A 17913-nucleotide genomic window follows, 5' to 3' on the forward strand; every position below is an offset into this window, starting at 1 on the left:
CCTGCCATACTAAGGTCAACCAGCACTTAATACATAGTGTTGCAAACTATTAGGCCAGGAGATCTTTATTTGTAGCTCAGCAGCACTTTTCCCAAAGCTAGGATAAATAATCAGAGCAGAATTATTTCTGCTGAGTTAAGTCTGCCCATGCTCATGAGTCAACAAAGTAGTTTAGTTGACTGACATCACTGAAGTGGTTAAACTATCTCAGGTGCTTTCAGTGAAGCAGGTGCTGTTAGTAATCCATGTGTCTGAGGTAAAGAAAATACTTAATTTGCTCTGGGTGTCAAGGTGATGATTCAGGTGGGGTTTTTTACCTCTCTTCTGAGAGTGTTTTTCCTCCATAGATACTGTTGTACATAAATTACGTAGAGAGGAAAAAAAATTTGTTGTTTTTTCTTTTTTCTCATGGGAACTTAGGTAAAGTGCAAACTCCTCTTTTGTTCCTCATGTATAGGGAAGCTGTGATACACCTATCTTTACTAAGAAAGCTATTGTACCACTGTGGTAGATTTGGAGGTGAAAAGATGTATGTGAAGCTGTACTCAAAAGGATGGGATGTGGGAGAGAAGCTTTTGTTACAGGTATCAAAGCTGAAGCATTTGAATACCAAAACAGTTCTGGGAGAACTTTTCTATGTGTTACCTTTCAATGTACTTATTACATGGCTATATTTCAATTTTTCTGGTGTCTACCTTTCTAGAACCAGGGTACTACATTTCCCTGTTCTGTATCAACCTGAGTGCTCTCCCCTGTTTTCCTGTACTGCTAAATATTGCTATGTTTGTGGCAGAGGGAAATTGTTTGTGGCAGAGTGAACACCACTGCTTTAGAATGGTGTTCATCTGTTAGTATTTGGTATTATCTTACTTATTCTAAGAGAGACTTCTTTTTCAGGTAAGTGCTCAGTCTGTTTAGGGAACTGCTGGAGAAGAGACTAGGAAAAAGGATAAATGCCTAGCAGGAACACAGTGATCATCCTGTAGCATGTTCTTAACATTCTAGGTGTAGCTTCCAATTAAGGCTTTTGTTAAAACAAAAATTCTTTTTCCTTAAAGCAATATTTATTGTATACATAAATTTAAGTCAGGCTTTTTGTTCATGAGGAAAAGCTTTTAATTCTGTTCCTTCCATACAAACAGATTAAATGCATTTCTTTTCTTTTCCTGTGTAATTATCATACGTACCTCTATGGAAAAAGCGATGTTGTATTTCTCTTCTCCTTAGATCCTAGCGTTAACCGTACAGTTTGAAGTCCAGTTAGGGCTTCTGCTAGCCTGGAAATATAAATTGTTACACTGTGGCTTTGGGAGTCATGTTTGGGAGTGGAACGTTATGGCTGGTAATGATGCTTAAAACAAATGTGCAGGATACTTTCAAGATTATGCAATTTAGACATGTTGATCATAATTTAAAAATTAATGCAAGCCATGTTTATTCCCTTATTTGGTGCAGTGAAGTTTATGTAGAAGTGGTCTCTGGAGGGAAATGGTGCAGAATTAGTGATCTGAATGCTAGGATTTTTTTATAGGTTTGGCTGCTTTTCAACTACAGTCCAATCAGATTTGACCTGCTTTTTGAAGTTGTTCTACAGTAGCATTTTCTTCTTTCTACTCTTTTCCAGGTATCCCTCAAATCTCTAAGTCCGCGTCTAGTTCAGCTATTACAGAAAGAACAGTATGTAATAAATCACAGCAGATGAAAACTCAATCCTAATTTTTTGTTGATAAACTCTGTGAAGGATTGCACCAGCAACTGCCAAAATTTTAAGGTCTACCTCTGAGCTGTGACACTGAAACTGTACAATAGCTTTTATTATTTCATTAGAGAAACAGTCATTGCTTGTTTTAGTTTCACTGGCAACAGCAGCATGAAATTTAGGTTTGCCTGTGACTGATTCCTTATGTTGCAGGTCCAGCCAATCTTTACTGAAATAGATTTGAAGAGAAGTCCTGGGGAACTGTCAACATCAGCTACAATCATGCAGAGCCTGATCCTATAATTGGATGCCACTTTGTTCCTTTATGTAAAACTTCAGAGGATTGCTCAGATCCATGAACTCAAGCAGTCAATTTGATGTCAGATTTGAGAAGAGTTACCATACTGATTTATTAGGACAAAATTTTGTATTAAATGCTTTTTCTTTGTTTTTTTTTTTCTTTGTCCACAGGAAAGTCTACAATAAGACAAACGTTGTGTTGGAGACACACTGTGCTTCCTTTTCCCTTTCAAAAGTGTATTCAGCTAAAGATTCAGAAATCAGGTTGATAGCAGGTATCACTTACAGGTTGTACAGTAGTCTAGCAGATCTGATAGCAATATATGACCTTTTTCCTAGTTGATAAATATCCAAACATGAATTTAATTATTTGGGCAGTGGTTTGGGGCAGTAGCATAGGTTCATTTCTTTCTTATGGTTGCCTACCATAGCACTTGTTATAAATGATTTTTTCATTTGTTATTTTTATTGCTGCTGCCAATTCTTTAGCACCAGCTACAACTAGTTGTTTTTTTAACATACAGAGAACTTGTGCTTTTCTTTTTTGTTGTACTTGGGTCATGAGTACCACTATGAAATTACTACTGGCTGGGTTCCCTTTATTAGAATTAGGGCTTTAATTACAGGATTGTCAGACCTTATTAAGCAAGTGAAGGTGCTACAGCTGATAAACCTTATGTCTGTGGTTATCATGCACTTTATCCACATACAGCCTTAGTGTGGTTACATTATACTACAGGTTCAGCCCTACCTAAGGTTAAATCAGGAGTTCAGAGTTGTATAAAGAAGCCTGAAAATGAACCAGTACTAATGACTAGGAGCTTTGAGAGACCAAAATTAAGTCTGGAGTCCTGTCTCTGTATGCTGAGTTAGAAGCAGTCATTAATTTAGTCCTTAGGTAGCCTGTGACTGAACCAGAGAGCTCAGAATGTGAGGCAAAATTAAAGAGGAGGAAACCAAGGCATTAAAATCAAGAGAAACGATGAGTTTATAAAGGCATTAATGGACTGTCAGGATCCTGTTTTGTAACTACTTTATATAATAATTTCTCCATAAATGACTAGGAGGAGATAATGCAGGATATCTCTAGCAGAGGTGGCACTTGGATTTTCTTCAGCAGAGCAATGTATGAACACAGTGACTGATGGACAAAAGGTGCGTTCACAAGTTCTGGTCCTCAGCATGCAAAGCACGCTGGGTGTAATCCTGTTATTAAGACAAAGGAAATTCATACAGATCTCAGCTGATTTGGAATACCTAAACTGAATACGAGGGACAGATACGCAGAGAGGAAGGGAACCGCTTTTTCCTTCCGAAAAAGACAGCCTTGTGGCGACGCTGGCTGCCCGAGGGAGCGCCGTTCCCCATTTCCCCACGCGAGGGACGCCGTTTCCCCGGTGAAAGGCCCCGCTACCTAGGCCGCGTTCCTAGGGAGGCCATCAGGTGGCGCCATTGCGCCGCCGCCAGCCTGGGAGCGGCGCTACTGGCGCGGGTTGGGCGGGGGCTTCCCGGGAGAGAAGCAAAGCTAGAACGTATGGGATTGGGGAAGGAAGGTACTCTTCTGTGAGGAAGGCGTGGAAAGGGCCGGGGTTAGGCAACCCATCGTAAACGCCCACTTGAACGATGATCGAACGTCGTCGAAAGCAGACGTTTGAGGCTTTTGGGGACGCCGAGCGCTGTGTTTGCTCTTGAGGGCTTGCAGGGCTGCCTCCACGGAGAGCCAGGCTGACTTCTAGTCCCTCAGGACCAACAAAAAAGGATCCTGCAGGGCTTTAAGGCAGCCTAAGCCCAGACCTAAAATACTGTAATGCTTTTCACCAGCCGCTTTTCCACTTTTAAAACTGCCATTGGAGTTACTCAGTTCTCAGTTTACAGCTGGATGTCCAAGGCTGGGTGCAGGCTGACTTACCTACTGTGCTGGGTTAGTGATCAGTTCACAATATCATCAGCAAGCTCCACAGACCTGAATCTCCTTCCTAAGGCTTTTGGAAAGCAGTTTTGATGGTAAAGCACTATGACAATGTTGAGAACAGGCTGTATCCCAAAAACCCAGGAGTCCACAGTGCAGGCTTCTGTAAGTCGTTAAACATATGAGGTAGGAACTGCTTGTGCAAATTCTCCCTTGGGGATGCTGTTGTAATGCATTTAGTAAACATGGTCAGCATGCTAGGCAAATAGAGACTCATGGAAATCTTTTCTCAGAAATAACTCTCAGTATCTCTTATCTGAAGGACATAATGTTATTTTTCTGTATATGGATTTTAATATAGCAGAAAAAAGGCATTCCAACTTTTTCAAACTTGGGCAAAAGTTATTAATACATTACGCTTTTTGAATTATTTTTGCTGTTTGATAGTTTTTTGCATTTGATTTATCTGTGTACCATCACCAGAGTTGTTTTAGATCACATATTCATGAAATTGATAGTTTTGCAGGTTGTACATTAGCTTCTTGTCAGTTTAATCTATACTCAAATAGATGCATATGGAGCTGAAATACTGAATTTGGTCATGAGTGAATTTGGGGTTTTGGCCAGTAGGGCACATACAATATTTCTGTTAATGTAAGAGTTTTTAAATAATATAATCTTGTTTGTGAACTTTGCAAAGTAAGCATCAGACTGTGAAGAATCACTTGGCTCATAACAGTTCATTCTACCAATGGTTAGGTTTCAGTACCTATGTTATGTTTTGTTTTTTTCTTTTTCTTTTTTATCTACTGAAAAGCTATTTATAACTTTATTTTTGTTTGAGCTTCCCTCAAGCAAAAAATGGACATGCTTGTAGTTGGAATTGGCTATACGACATTTATAATGCCTTTTTAAGGTATTTGCAAGCTGAGATCATAAGGATGTTCTATCTCATACCATTAAAATGAGATAAGCATGCTATAATTGCTGCTGCAAAACCATTGTCTGACCTTTATTTTGAAAGAACCATCTTGTTAGGAGCAGAACTAAATAGTGACTATGCAGCTATTGGAAACAACGATCACTCTACCTTGTAATTGTACACTATAATCAGAAGTATGGTGGCACAAAGTTAAACCTCAAGATTAGAAACCCATACAGAATAAGAAAGCAGTACCTGGCTGAGCTTATTTTAGCGATGTTGGAAGTATCACAATACGTGTGACTTGTATTGCCAGCACACTTGCATCAGGTTATTTAAATCTCCTACAATCAAGTCTGAGAAATGTTACATGAAGGTAATTTCTAAGTCTCTTTCTTCTGCTTTCCTGATAAAAGCAGTTCCCTTTGAAATCAACACAGTCTTGGTGTATTCATCTGAGAACAGCAGCTGGCCTGTAAATTAAAGCAGCAGTTGCCTTTGAACATGTTTTTCCAATAAAGTAGTCTTGAGGTGATTTCTGTGGAGTCATGCTAAGAAAGTCTGACATCATCATTCTAGGATACGTGCAAGATACTCAGGATAAGTCAAGTTTGACCAGGAGAAACTATGGTGAGAACTAACTGGGGCTCCCAATCAACAGTCTGTCATGAGTAACGAGGTTACAAATACAGTGGTTCAAAATTTCTCTTACAATCTCTGAAATACATAAGTACTACCAAAAAAAAAAAAATATCACTCCTTATGTGACCATGTCTGTAACAAATTCAGAGGATGTTTAACAGAAAATTTGTTTCTCTACTTTTAGTTACAAATTAAGAGCTTTTATGATGGTTATAAAGGAGGAATTTCAACTGAAAATATGAATCGAAGTGGAAGATGAACTGTGTAAACAAAGAGAAATGTGCTAAAGGAGGTCAAAAGAGAGAAATGTGCTAAAGGAAGTCAAAGGAGAGAAATGTGCTAAAGCTCAGTCAAAAATGTAAGCAGCTCTTTCAAAACCCACTGAAAAATTAAGTAGAGATTGGCAATGTGCACAAAGGATATTCTTGTGGCTGTACATTCAAGAAAAGTGTGGAGAGTTATTGTGAAGAAAGCTTAGTGACATCCTCTTACCTTGAAGCTACAAGTGGCTTTCCTCTGTTCTCTGTGCCTACTGGAACACTAGCTCTCCTTCCTGATACTTGCATGTGGTTTCCTCTACTTGCTTAGATGGAGGACTTCTTAAGGGCGTTTGATAATATGACACTTCTGATCTATTCAGTCTATATTTGGAATTGTCAGAAGTAGCAAAGCAGCAGGCATACCTATTTTACCTTCTCTTGGTGGGGGGAACCCCTCACTAAACAGCAGGTTAAAGATTTATTCAGTCTTTTCTCTCAGAATTGCAAAGCTAGGTGTTTGCATCTGCACAGGAAGTGTGCCCCATCACTGCAAATCCCACACATAATTCATGGACATGTTGGAAAGCAAGTGGAATCTTATTTGCAAACCTGAAGCTTCTGGTATGAGTTTCAGCAGTTGTGCAGAGCATTGGAACAGCAGACAGGCTTGTTCTGTACATCAAGCTGTCACTCATTCTGCTCCACAGCACAATGAGAAATCTCCCAGCTTTGGTATGTTATGAGTAATAGTGCAAGTCATCTAATTAGTTTCATAGGGCAAGGTGGCCTTGCCCCAGAATGGGCCAGTGCTTCTGCACAGTAATATTGTTTTGATATCGCTTCATTTGTATGCTTGCTTAATTTAGAACATTTAAAATTAAAGATGTATTACAATATTCATTCTATAGCCTATTTCTTATTCTTGGATGATGGCTTCTTATGAGATCAGGACTGTGCTATGCTCCATGCTTTTTTCTACTGCTGGAATTAAATGGGGTTGTTATAAGAGCTTTATTACATAAATGCTTTAATTGGAAAATACATTTGTTCAAATTTTTATTACAGACCTACAGCAAACAAACTAAATATGAGGGGAGGGGAACAACTTAGCTTCAAATTCAGGCTTTGTGCTTTTGAGGTCAAGGCTTTTGTGCCTTTGTCTCCAAGTGTAAATCCTATCCCTCCTTCTCTGGTTTCTCCTTTGTTCACTCTATGCCTTCCTTCACTGGAATAACTTACACTTTTCGAATAAATATTCTGGAAAAGCAACTGTGTGGTATTCCATCCATTTTAGTAAGGAAAACTAGACTTGCTTCGCTTTCACCTAATAAGAAAGCTATGGGATCCTGGAGGCTTGTTTGTTACTACAGTATTTTAGTAAGTTTTCCAAAGCAGTACAAACACAATTTTGCCAGTTACTTTCGTAATACCATAAGTCCATGTAAAGCCTCCACAATAATTTGAAGTGAGTTGTCTCTTCACACTTTATTTACTCAGAATTCCTGCAAGAAAAAGAACAAAAGAGGAACAAAAGCCTTGTTACTCTTGGTAAGCAGAGTTTTCTCCTCTTAAATCACCTGTGAAGGGGGACTGCTTCTGGCAGAAGACTGCCAGAAGTTAGCACTCAGCTATGCGGTTCATATAGTAACGGTATTACTCAGCTTAGGGGGGGACCTAGTTTGTTCTCTGGTTCAATGTCTGCCTCAAAGCCAGATGACCTGTGTGTTCCGAGTGGGTTACTGAGGGCTTCATCCCATGGAACCTTGGAAGAGGATGGAGACTGCACAGCTTCTGCTCCACTGCTTGGCCATTTTTGCAGTGGAAAAGGCTTTCCTTTGACTGCATTAGAACCTCCCCTGCTTTAGTTTGAGACCACTGCCTGTTGACCTCCTGATGTGTACCTCTGTCAAAAAGCCTTATTCAATTGTTTCAGGTTGACCAAAAATACTAAGGAGCCTTATTCAGCCATTTTACTTTGCAGGTATTGGCTGGTACTGGACGCCAATCCCCTCCCTACCCCATGGCTGTCTTTTATTTCTGTCTGAACAGAGCCAGCTATCTCATCTGCTTCACATGGCATCTGCTCTAGCCTCCTGGCCCTCTTGGTGGCCTGATGATTGCTAGAGATGGGCTTTTTTTCTCTAAGGCTTTTGAGGAAGCGGGGAGAGACACTTCTAATTCTGTTTGTAACAAGACTTAATAATGTCTCTTGTATTCCTGTAAGAATAGAGCTCTAGGATTACAGGTCTGCCTCAAATGCTGCGCTTAGTTTACTTTATAAGTTACCTTGTTTGTTAAGCAAAGCTCGCTTCAGTTTAGAAGTCCCTGACTCTGGCCTGTAGTGGAAGTATCCACTGTCTATGAAGGGCAGTTGTGGCTCCAGATTGAGAGGCGCTTATGAGCACAGGAGAGTACAGTCTATCCAGCATGTGGCCTATTCGTGACTGGAAAATAATGAAATGCTATTCAGATCAGAGCCTAATTCAGGCTGTCATAGCTCTCCTGTATTGGTACAGTTGAAGAACATAACCTCTTGGAAAAACAGCAGCTAAAGGCAAAGCTAAGATTTCATCCTCAGTGCTTCTGAGCTCCTTGAGCTTCCCTGCTGAAGGTGAGTCATATGGCAGCCTCTGTGTTTGAGGGAACAAAATCTGTGCCCTGGAAGTAAATCCTGTTTGATGCAGCTGTTGCTGCTGGCATTTCTCAGGTGAGGTGTTGGTGCTTCAGGGGAGGTAGGTACCTGCTGGGCTGGCATGGTGGGAGAGGATGTAGGTACCACTGCTGTTCGTGGGGAAGCACATCCTCCTCAAACTTAATCTGAGAGTATGCCCTGGGTAATGGCGCAGTGGTGACTTAACACCTATGAATACCTGACGCTGGGTTTGGAGACTTCTTAGTGTCAGATGGTCAAGTTACAATATTCAGGTGTTAAGTGCATTGGGACTTGTTACTGATTTGCAGTATGATTTTGTTGGTTTTCTCCTTTTGATTACTATTATTTGCTCACCGTTTGTGATTTTTCTTTTTTTTTTTTTAAATTATTTTCTCCTATGTCCCGCAGATACTTTTTCCTGGTGTTTGTCTTCAAGCCTGCATGCAGTTCCCGGTTTCGGCGGCGGGCCTTGCCGTGTGGTGGGGCTCTGCGGAAAGGTATCAGTAGGACCACTCCTCCGGGGATTCCGGCCTCCGGCTGGGACGCTAAAACAGCGTCTTCTCCCACAACTCCTGGACTTCCTCCGCTGAGAAAACACCATGGCGTTTCTCACCTTGCGTCCGTAACCCGCCACCTCACGCCAGCTCCCACGACCGGGCGCGGATGAAGGAGGCGTAGCCGGCGGCGCAGGGCGGGCCGGGACGCCATCCCGACAGCACCTCAGTGGCGCGGCCCGGCGGGCGGACGGGTAGGCGCTGCCCGACAGGTGGCGCTGTAGCCTCCTGCGCCGCTCTCTGCTGCTCTCGGAGCTGCGCTGCGAGGAGTCTCCGTGTGTCCGCCATATTGGTGCCCGCGCCGCAGCCACTGCGCGTTGTTCCTCCATCTCCTGCCGTTGCGGCCGAGCGGGAGAAGGGACGGGACGGGACGTCGGCGCCGCTGCCGGGCGGGAAGCGGGGCGAGGAGGCTGCGCGCTGCCGGGAGGAGACGGAAACGAGCGGGCCCCGCATCCCTCCGCGGCCGCCCCCTGCGCCACCCGCCATGGCGAGGAGGCCCGGCGGCCCCTGAGCGAGGCGCACACGCACAAACAGACCGAGACTAGCCATCCTCTGGGCCGCGGCCCGTCCCGGCCGCTATCAGCTGAGAGAAGCCGCCCGGCTCCCGCCTCCACCACGACATGGAGGCCGTGAAAGCTTTTAACAGCGAGGTGTGTAACCCCTCTACCCGCTCCTTCCCCTCGGGGTCGGGGAGCGGGCGGGGCCCCGGGGTCCGGCGTCTTCGCTGCCCTCTCCCGCTGCGATGCAGGGAAGGGGCGGGAACGGGGCAGACGGCGGCGGGGGGGGGCTATCCGGTGTGAGAGGTGCACCCAGGGGTTGTCCTCAAGTCGGGCAGGAGCGGGACTTTGTCGTTGACGCTGGAAACAGGAGCGGGGAGAGGGTCATGGAGTCACCCCCCCCACCTCCCCGCTCCTCCTTCCGCCGTGAGGCTGGGGGAGACTGGCCGTCGGAGGGCAGATCTGGCGGCGAGGACACGCGAGAGCGGGAGAAGGCCAAGAAGGAAGAGAAGGAGGCCTCTCGTGCGCCCGGGATTGCGGTGGGGCGAGTGATGCCCGGCCAACTTCATGCAGTGGCCGCAGGGGAGGCGGGGGGGCTTCCTGTAGAGCGGTGCAGTGCTCCTGCCACCCTCGTACTCCTTGCTCCTTACATGTGTGCCCAGACCTCGCCAGCGCGCCCTTTAGCACTTTTTGTAGCTGTGCTTTCAATCTGGGTATGGGGAGTACAAAGGCCCGGAGGCTCGTCGCCGTTTGAGAATTGTGTATTCGCTGTGCTCAGGATGGAAGCAGGCATTGCCTATGTGTTACACGTTGCTGTGGTCGTGCACCAAAGTACCGCGCTGAGAGTGGGCTAGGGCACCCACAAACACTCTTGCAGGCTCAGGTACTACGCGTATGGCACCTGGCTTCTCTTTTGTGCCTGTAGTTAATGTTTATTTTACTGCAGGATAGTTCTTTTGACAACTCTGCTTTGTTCCTCTTCAACAAGAGTTTGTGTCGTCTATATTTTGAAGTTGAGGCAAGAGCAAAGGAAATAAATATTTTCTTTTTAGGAAGTCATGTGTCTTAAATTAACTATAGACAGTATCAGCTGTGGTTACAATGTATATACTTCTACAGGCTGCTCTTGTACTGGAGGTCTGGGTTGCCCTCTTGCTATCCCCAGTGGGGAGGTGGTACAGTTTTAATGATTTTAAGTAATACAGTGCTGGTTTGGGTTCTTAAAATGTTAATTTGATTTGTCGTGGAACAATGTGCCAACCATGTTGTTTCTACAAGCCACAATAAGAGAGATTTTTAAAATGGGTAGTTCCTCTCTAGTAACTCAGTAGCAGTTGGACATCCCTAACTGATGTGCAGTTCTAGATGTTGCACTTCATGCAATTTGAATTCTTAAGTAGAAGTCGCACTGTAGCTACTAGAAGAAAAATAAACACTATAAACTATTTTTTTCCTTTTATTTGATTGGCTTATGGGCTGTATTATTAAGTGGGGAAAAAGAGGGTCTGCTCACAAGAATGTAAGTAGATTAGAACCTTTTTCTTGTATATATCTACTAGCATAAGCAGTCTTCACTTTCATACTGAAAAACAACTGGCTGACTTGCTGAGCACTCAGGTATAAGTAATGTAAAAATAATTAACTCTGAAGACTTATGGTAAGAACTGTGCTAAGGAGGAGAGATTTAGAATATGCCTGAAACTTTCGAAGTGCTTGAAAAACAGTAAACTTAGGGGTGTTGGAAAAGCAAATGTAGGAGATCAGGCAATGACACTTTGACCAACTTATCTCCTGTGGTATAAATAGACAGCATCTATGAATAGGCTTGTTTTTATGACTTCTTTTTCAGTTTTGTTTTAACTTCTGTTTCTGTATTTGAATGATGGACTACACTGATGGGAAGGTTTTAAAGATGCTATGAGTAAACCCCTGATCCTGGAAGTAAGCAGTACAAGAAAGACTTGCTACATTTGGGGAATCTTGAGTGTCATGGCTAGCCACTCTAACACCTCTGTACCCAGTGTAGAACTTCACATTAACTTAACTTTCCATCATTGTCTCTGGTCTAACTGGCCTATATACACTTTGCATTTAGAACTGTGAAATGATTAATAAATATTTAAAGTAGCTGAAATGTGTGTCTGTAAATTGTATTTTGTGCTATATCTAAATGTGTTTAGCTTACACAATATTTGTCTTTCACATCTGAAAATCCTTTTCTTTGTTTATATTATGTTTTAAGGTCATATTGCACTCCAGAAATCACATCAGATTTCTGTTCTAGAGATTTTTGGCTTAAAATAGATTTAAATTAAATTTAGGAGCAGATGGGGTAGACTAAATTGTACAGAAACTTTTACCATACAGTCTTACACAGTTTGAATTTCATTAATAATTTTATAGTATTTTATATAGCTTACTGGTGAAATCCAGATGACGCTTTAGAAAGAACATTCCAAATACATTTAAACACATAAGTCTGCAGGTTAGGTACTTCTGGGGTTGGGGTGGTTTTTTTTTTTGTTTGTTGGGGGGGGGAATTGTTGTGGTTTGTGTTTTTTTTTTTTATTCTTAAGATATTGTGTTTGAATTCTGCAGTAAAGCTAAAATAAAGGCAACTGTCCTTTTAGGTAGGATAACTTACTCCAAATGTGTGTATATTATACCTATCCTATGACAGTTGCGATTGAAGTGATTAGCATAGGCTTGTCATTAATTTGATTAGAAAGAAATACCTGAAGTTTATTTGAACTCTGACGATTGGAGATAATGCCAGCTATTATGCAAAGCTGTTCAATGTCTAGTGATGGTACATGGCACTGTCAGTGCTGTACCTAGTCATATGTATAAAATTAGCGCTAAGATTGAAAATCTTGGAAAAGATAAATTTAGATGAGAAATAATCACACTCCTAAATAAAACATGCTTGGTATTCTTTTTATGTAATGGTTGATATTTTACTGTTTAGTTAAAACTGCTAGGCAACCAAAAAATAGAATATAATACAACTGACTTAGTATGAGGTAATTGAGAGTGTTTTATACAACATAGTTTATCACTTGCTGCAGTTGCCATCATGAAGGCTAAGTCTTGCAGGATCATTTTCTCTCAGGTCTCAGTTCAGGCCCTGAGTTTTTTTCTGGAAATCACAATATCAAATTCAACAACAGTTCGTGACAGAATGACTGAAATGTTTCAAATTCTTTATGCATTCCACAAAATGTATTTTGTTAGAAAGGAATTGGACTAGAAGCAAGCATGCGTACCATCATAGTTCCGGCACTGGGTAATATTTTAGTTGCAAACTTACATAATTAAAACTCAGTATTTCTTTACATAGTTCAGAGTTAAAGTCTTGCTGCCAGCTTCAAATCTAGCTATTACACTGGTTTCAGGTACTGTACCTGAAGTTGGTTTTGGGTGCTATACTCCCCAGAATTTTCTTGCAATACTTGGCCTTTGTGCAGTAATATGAGCTTTGTTAAGTCTTGCTGAGCATGATGCTGCCCTTACTGATTTTTTTCCTTTTTTTTCATTTTTTTAATTTAAAAGCAAATCTCATGCAAATACATATATATGTGTGTATGGAGATATATATATATATATATATATATATATACACACACATGTAGTATTTCATTTCATCATTGTCAAGTACTTGTACTTTCTAACTTGCAGAGGCCGGCACCTGCAGGTTTGAGCTATGGCCATGTAGGTTAATAATGATGGAACCTACCTAGGGCAGTTTGATAGGTTAAAAAAATCCCAAACCATACCTAATCAAAGAATTTACATTGTTGAATTCAGTTCTAAAATTTGGTCTGAAATGTAGTGGAAGAATTTCAGGTTTTGTATTTGTCTTACAACACAATATATTATGATATTGGAGAGGTGATTTTGAAAAGGGCAATTGTATGTTTTTAAAAAGAGAAAAAATATTAAGGCAAAGCTTCTCCCTAGAAGCCCAGGACTGAGAAAGTCGTGTATCTTCTGATTCCTTTCAGGAATGCTGTGTTCATTTGAGTGTTTTTTTTTTTTTTATGAAAAGTTTTAATTCCTCTTCTCTGTACTATTGGGTGCTGATCTTTTTATATACAAGGGAACTGAATGGAAAACCGTCACAGATGTGCAATTTGCTCTGTCTTAAAATTTTTCGATATGAGGGTGCACATAAAACACTGTAAGATTAAGATAGTGATTACAGTTTGCTTAAGGAGTGATGTGGGTTCCTGTGCATTTTCTTTTGTTAATCTAAATGTCTTCTAGGGTGTCACAAATAAAAATTCCACAGCATTGCTCAGCTGGGGTTCAGCTGTTTCTAACAGTGAAAATGGTTGTCCTCGCATAGGTCATTATAAAGTAGAGTCACAGTGAAGATTTGATGTTAGAATGGTTGTGGGAGCCACATAAGCCGATAAGTGATCACTGCTACTTTTGGATTAACTGGTTCTCCTGAAATTGGTCAGTGGTGGGGACATAACTATCACTGATCATTTGGTGGCAATGCTGTGGTCTGTATACTCCACTTGTACTTCATTGTCTGTTGGTGACCTTTATGATGATGTTTCTTTAGAAGATATGTTTTAAGTGGCAGTGGGGAAACAATTTAGTGAACTACAATATTAGAAATGCGACCCTTGGAAATAACCCACATTTTAATTATTGAGGGTTGGAGTATAGGTGCAAAAAAAGCACAGAAGTGTAAATCAGATATTCTGGTTTAGACTGTTTTATTTAAATGGCATATTCTAAATCAGAGGCAGCTTTTTCATGAAAGAATGCCAGTTGGTGCTAAAAAGAGCTAAATATTATGCCTCATGAAGATGCTAAATAGAGATTGATGCTGAATAGCTGGGGAGAGCAAAAAAAAAAGGGGGGGGGGGGGGGATGCTCTTTGAAATAAGGAGCCAGGGTTTTGATTAGCACAAGTAGTGATATTAGTGATACATTTGAGGAACAGTGGAAGGGTGGAAGTTACTCCTTGGCAAGATATTTTTCTTAGGTTCTGCTGCATCTTTCATGTTAGCTGAAATACCTGAAACATCTGCAGGGCTTTTTTCCTAGCTGCTGAGAAAATGAGAACACTTTTGTCTGTTTCCTCTTCTCTATAATATTTTGCCAGTCATAAAAATAATGCACAACATTCATTTTCTCTGCTATTTTGAAGGATTCTGCAACTATGATACATTTAAATAAGCTTTCTTGGTTTTTGTTTATCTGGTACTGCAGTTATGGTCTGATATTTGTTAATTTTTGTTGTAGCAGATTGGGATGAAAGCTTTTGGTTTACCTTTATTCTTACTTTTCAGGAAAAAAACCAACTCCGTGATATTTTGGTGTGCATGTGAACACACATCTGAAAAGTCTGTTTTTTATTCTTAACCTCTGGGATGGATGTGAAAAAGGTCTTCTGTTTTATTTTGCTGTGTAATTCCGTGGTGCTCCTCAGAGGAAAAATGTTTAATCTGTATAAACTGTATGAATTCCCTTAAAAGATAGCAAGATACGTAAGAATTTTGCTTTTGATGTCAGGAACATTAAGAATAATGTCAGTGAAATGTAAATATTTCCACTCTGTTGTATCCCAGCAAGAGTTAACTTTTCTGGCTTTCAGCTATTTACCTTTTTTTAAAAGGGTATAGGGAAAGAAAGCCCATTTCTCTTAAAGATACAGTAAACATTCAATTGGTGTTCACCTTATTAAATGTCTCCGTGTGTACTTAATAAATATTTACAGTTTTAATATCACATTTTCAAATACTGATCTGACCTCAGACTTTCTCCAGCCACAGAATCTTGACTCTTGGCTGTGTAAAGACATCATCATGGGACGCTGTGGTGAAGGCCAAAATGTTAGGGGTTTTATTTTGTCCATATCTTGCTCAAGGATCTAATTTCTTTTGTGTAGTAGTATAGGACAGACACTGATTATTTCCCTGCCTTTGATATGTACACTTTAAATTTTTTCTTAAAGTATGGTTTAGATTAGGTACCTGTGAGTCTGGGAGGGTAAGGTAGATCTGTGGATTCACCTGATGCTTTTGGATTGTAACTGCATAGCTTAAAGTATGAGTATTGATCTTGCCTGCTACTCTTTTAGAGTGCAGTGAACTGTTTTGTAGTTTAAAACAAATGCACTTCTCAACTTCATGACTTCATTTCAGATCCTTTGATTTTCACCTACTCAGGAAGACCATGCCTGGGGCTACAATCTTTAGCAAAGTACTTGAAATTATTTTAACAGGTCTTATTTGAGTTTGCCATCAGCAATCTGTTTTCCTGTGGCAGTTGTAAAAGTGAAGTCGAGTAATCCAAATGGCTTTTTTACGGGGGGGGGGGGGGGGGAATCATACAGAATAAAACTATTTGATAAAGCAGGTCTTAAAATACAGTCTAGACACTTGATTACTTTTGTGAGGATTTTTTTCACTTGGGAAGAGGCCTGCTTTTTTTTCTTGTCTGTAAAATTGGTCCGTCATTCTGCCTCCAGACAGCTACCAGGAAATTTATCCCGAGTGGCTGATTCAGCCTTGGTTAGAGCCCATGTTCCTGGCCTCAGCAACGGCTGGTGTAACTCTGTTGTGAGGCTTAGGACAGTGGTGCGTGTCACATGTGTACCAGAGTTCAGCAAGTCTGGCTTTGAACTCATAAATCATAGCAGTCCTTGTTCCTGTATACAAACTTCTTGTGAATTGCGTGTGTGTTTCTTCCACTTCTTCGTGTCTTTGGAGCTACTTTTCTGCAGTATTTCTCTGGGAGCACTGGCAGCAGCAGCAGTCAGCTAAGTAGCTGACTTAACCTTATTCAGCAGCTGCATCTACACTCTAGGGTACATCTTTCTTAAAAGAGGATCTTCAGGTACTGCTCTACCAGTTCTTGTTTTTGCCTCTCCTTGCCAGATGTACTGACCAAAAGAAGACTTTTTTTATTGTTATTTTTTTAAAAGCAATTAAAAAATATTGTTAACATTTGGAGGACGTAAGAGGAAATGAGCTTGTTGCCACCATGACCCTCTGCCAGATTTCTCTCCAGCATAAATGTGTGCTTGTAACAGCCTACTCTTTGTGCTGTTACACTTTTGGCAAGTGAGCTACCGTTTGTACAAAAATGGCAACTATGGATGCACAGTTTAGCACTTTTCACTTATTTCAAGAGTTTGTCTACAAAGCTTACCTGGCTTTACTGGGTCCAGTTTTTGATAGTATGAGTTGGGGGTTTTCTGTGTTTTGTTTTTGTTTGTTTGTTGTTTTGTTGTTGCTTTTACGTTGCAAATGAGTAATACTGGATTGCTATTTTTTTCTCCTAGCTTTGTGATCATACAAAGGTAGCTAATGGGCATTTTTCTGATGCTTTGACATTCAGAAATAAAATGCACCTGTTTAGTACAATAAAATGCATACATGGAAGGTACAGCTTAGCACCTTTGTTAGCATGTTTACTGTTGACTTTTTTTTTTTTTTTTTTTTAGCATTGGCAGAGGTTGCTTTGGTTCCCGTTTACAAAAGAGGACCAAAAAGAAGACACTTAAAAGCAGGGAGGTGGAGATGAAACTCAGGAGGCAGTGGTAGCAAGGGGTGGTCGTTTGGGGGGGATAGTGGCTAAGCAATAAAATGGTGTAGAGTAGCAATAGCTGAGAGATCTAAGGCACCTATTTTGGAAGTCTTAAGATTTCTTTTTTTTGTGAAGTTCTGCCTATAAATTGATTTTGAAAGATTGGAGTAAATACTCTTTTTTACAAACACTGATGACAACGGCACAGGGTTTTTTATGCAGGGCAAGAAACAGCTGTCTTACATGCTTGAATTGGAATTTTTAATTGATATAGCATGCAATTTTTGGAAACATATTTCAGAAGATCCATCATCTTGTGTTGTTTGGACTAGGGTTCAGTGTTTCCAAATACTCATTCAGTTGGAGTTTGAGTGGTAGGGGTTTCCTTACTTTTTTTTTTGGTTTTCCATTTTTAGTATTTATTAATTACTTTCAAAAACTGAAGTAGAAGTAATTACGTGCATCCTTTACTTTCTATCCTTGTTATTCTACAGCTCTTTTTTTTTTTTTTTTTCCTTAAAGAGGTATAAAATACTGTAAATTGCTGCTTACTCTAAAAATACTGGTTGAAAAATCTTTTCCTTATGGTGTGACTTCAGGGATCTCTCTTCATGGGTAGTTTAGAAATTAGCATGATAGATAAAAATACTAATATGTTGATACTGATGTGATTGCAGTTTTAAAAAGAGAAATAATCATGCTTAGAAATGTCTTTGGATTTTCCAGATGTTAAGTCCAAAGAGCTTAGAATGTATTAATTAGATTGCTGGAGGCCTATGGAAATACCTGTCAGGCTGGCTTTTTAGAATGCTGAATCTCCTATACATATGAAGAAAACAAAGCTGTTCATCTGAAAAAGAATATGTTATTCTCTCAGTCTCCTTAAATTACAGCCTCAGATAACATAGCTTAGTTACCAGGTATAC

General features: G+C 40.6%; 1 protein-coding gene across 8 annotated transcripts in view; it reads left to right on the plus strand.

Annotated features, from left to right (window-relative positions):
* The first annotated feature begins 9207 nt into the window (after nucleotides 1–9207).
* Nucleotides 9208–17913, plus strand: part of SCAF8 (SR-related CTD associated factor 8) — a 94439-nt gene continuing 85733 nt past the window's right edge. For 7 of the 8 annotated variants that reach the window (XR_009746606.1, XR_009746608.1, XR_009746607.1 and 4 more), the window contains exon 1: nucleotides 9208–9589. Coding sequence is in view for 4 of the 8 variants with exons in the window: in XM_061471596.1 (XP_061327580.1) it covers nucleotides 9560–9589 (30 nt within the window). In the remaining 4 variants the exon portion in view is untranslated. The remainder of the gene's footprint in view (nucleotides 9590–17913) is intronic. The other variant, XR_009746605.1, reaches the window with a different exon arrangement.

Source organism: Pezoporus flaviventris, unplaced genomic scaffold, assembly GCF_033815535.1.
Source record: "Pezoporus flaviventris isolate CSIRO_AGI_PZ_B2104156 unplaced genomic scaffold, CSIRO_AGI_Pfla_v1 ptg000066l, whole genome shotgun sequence".
Taxonomy (NCBI): Eukaryota; Metazoa; Chordata; class Aves; order Psittaciformes; family Psittacidae; genus Pezoporus; species Pezoporus flaviventris.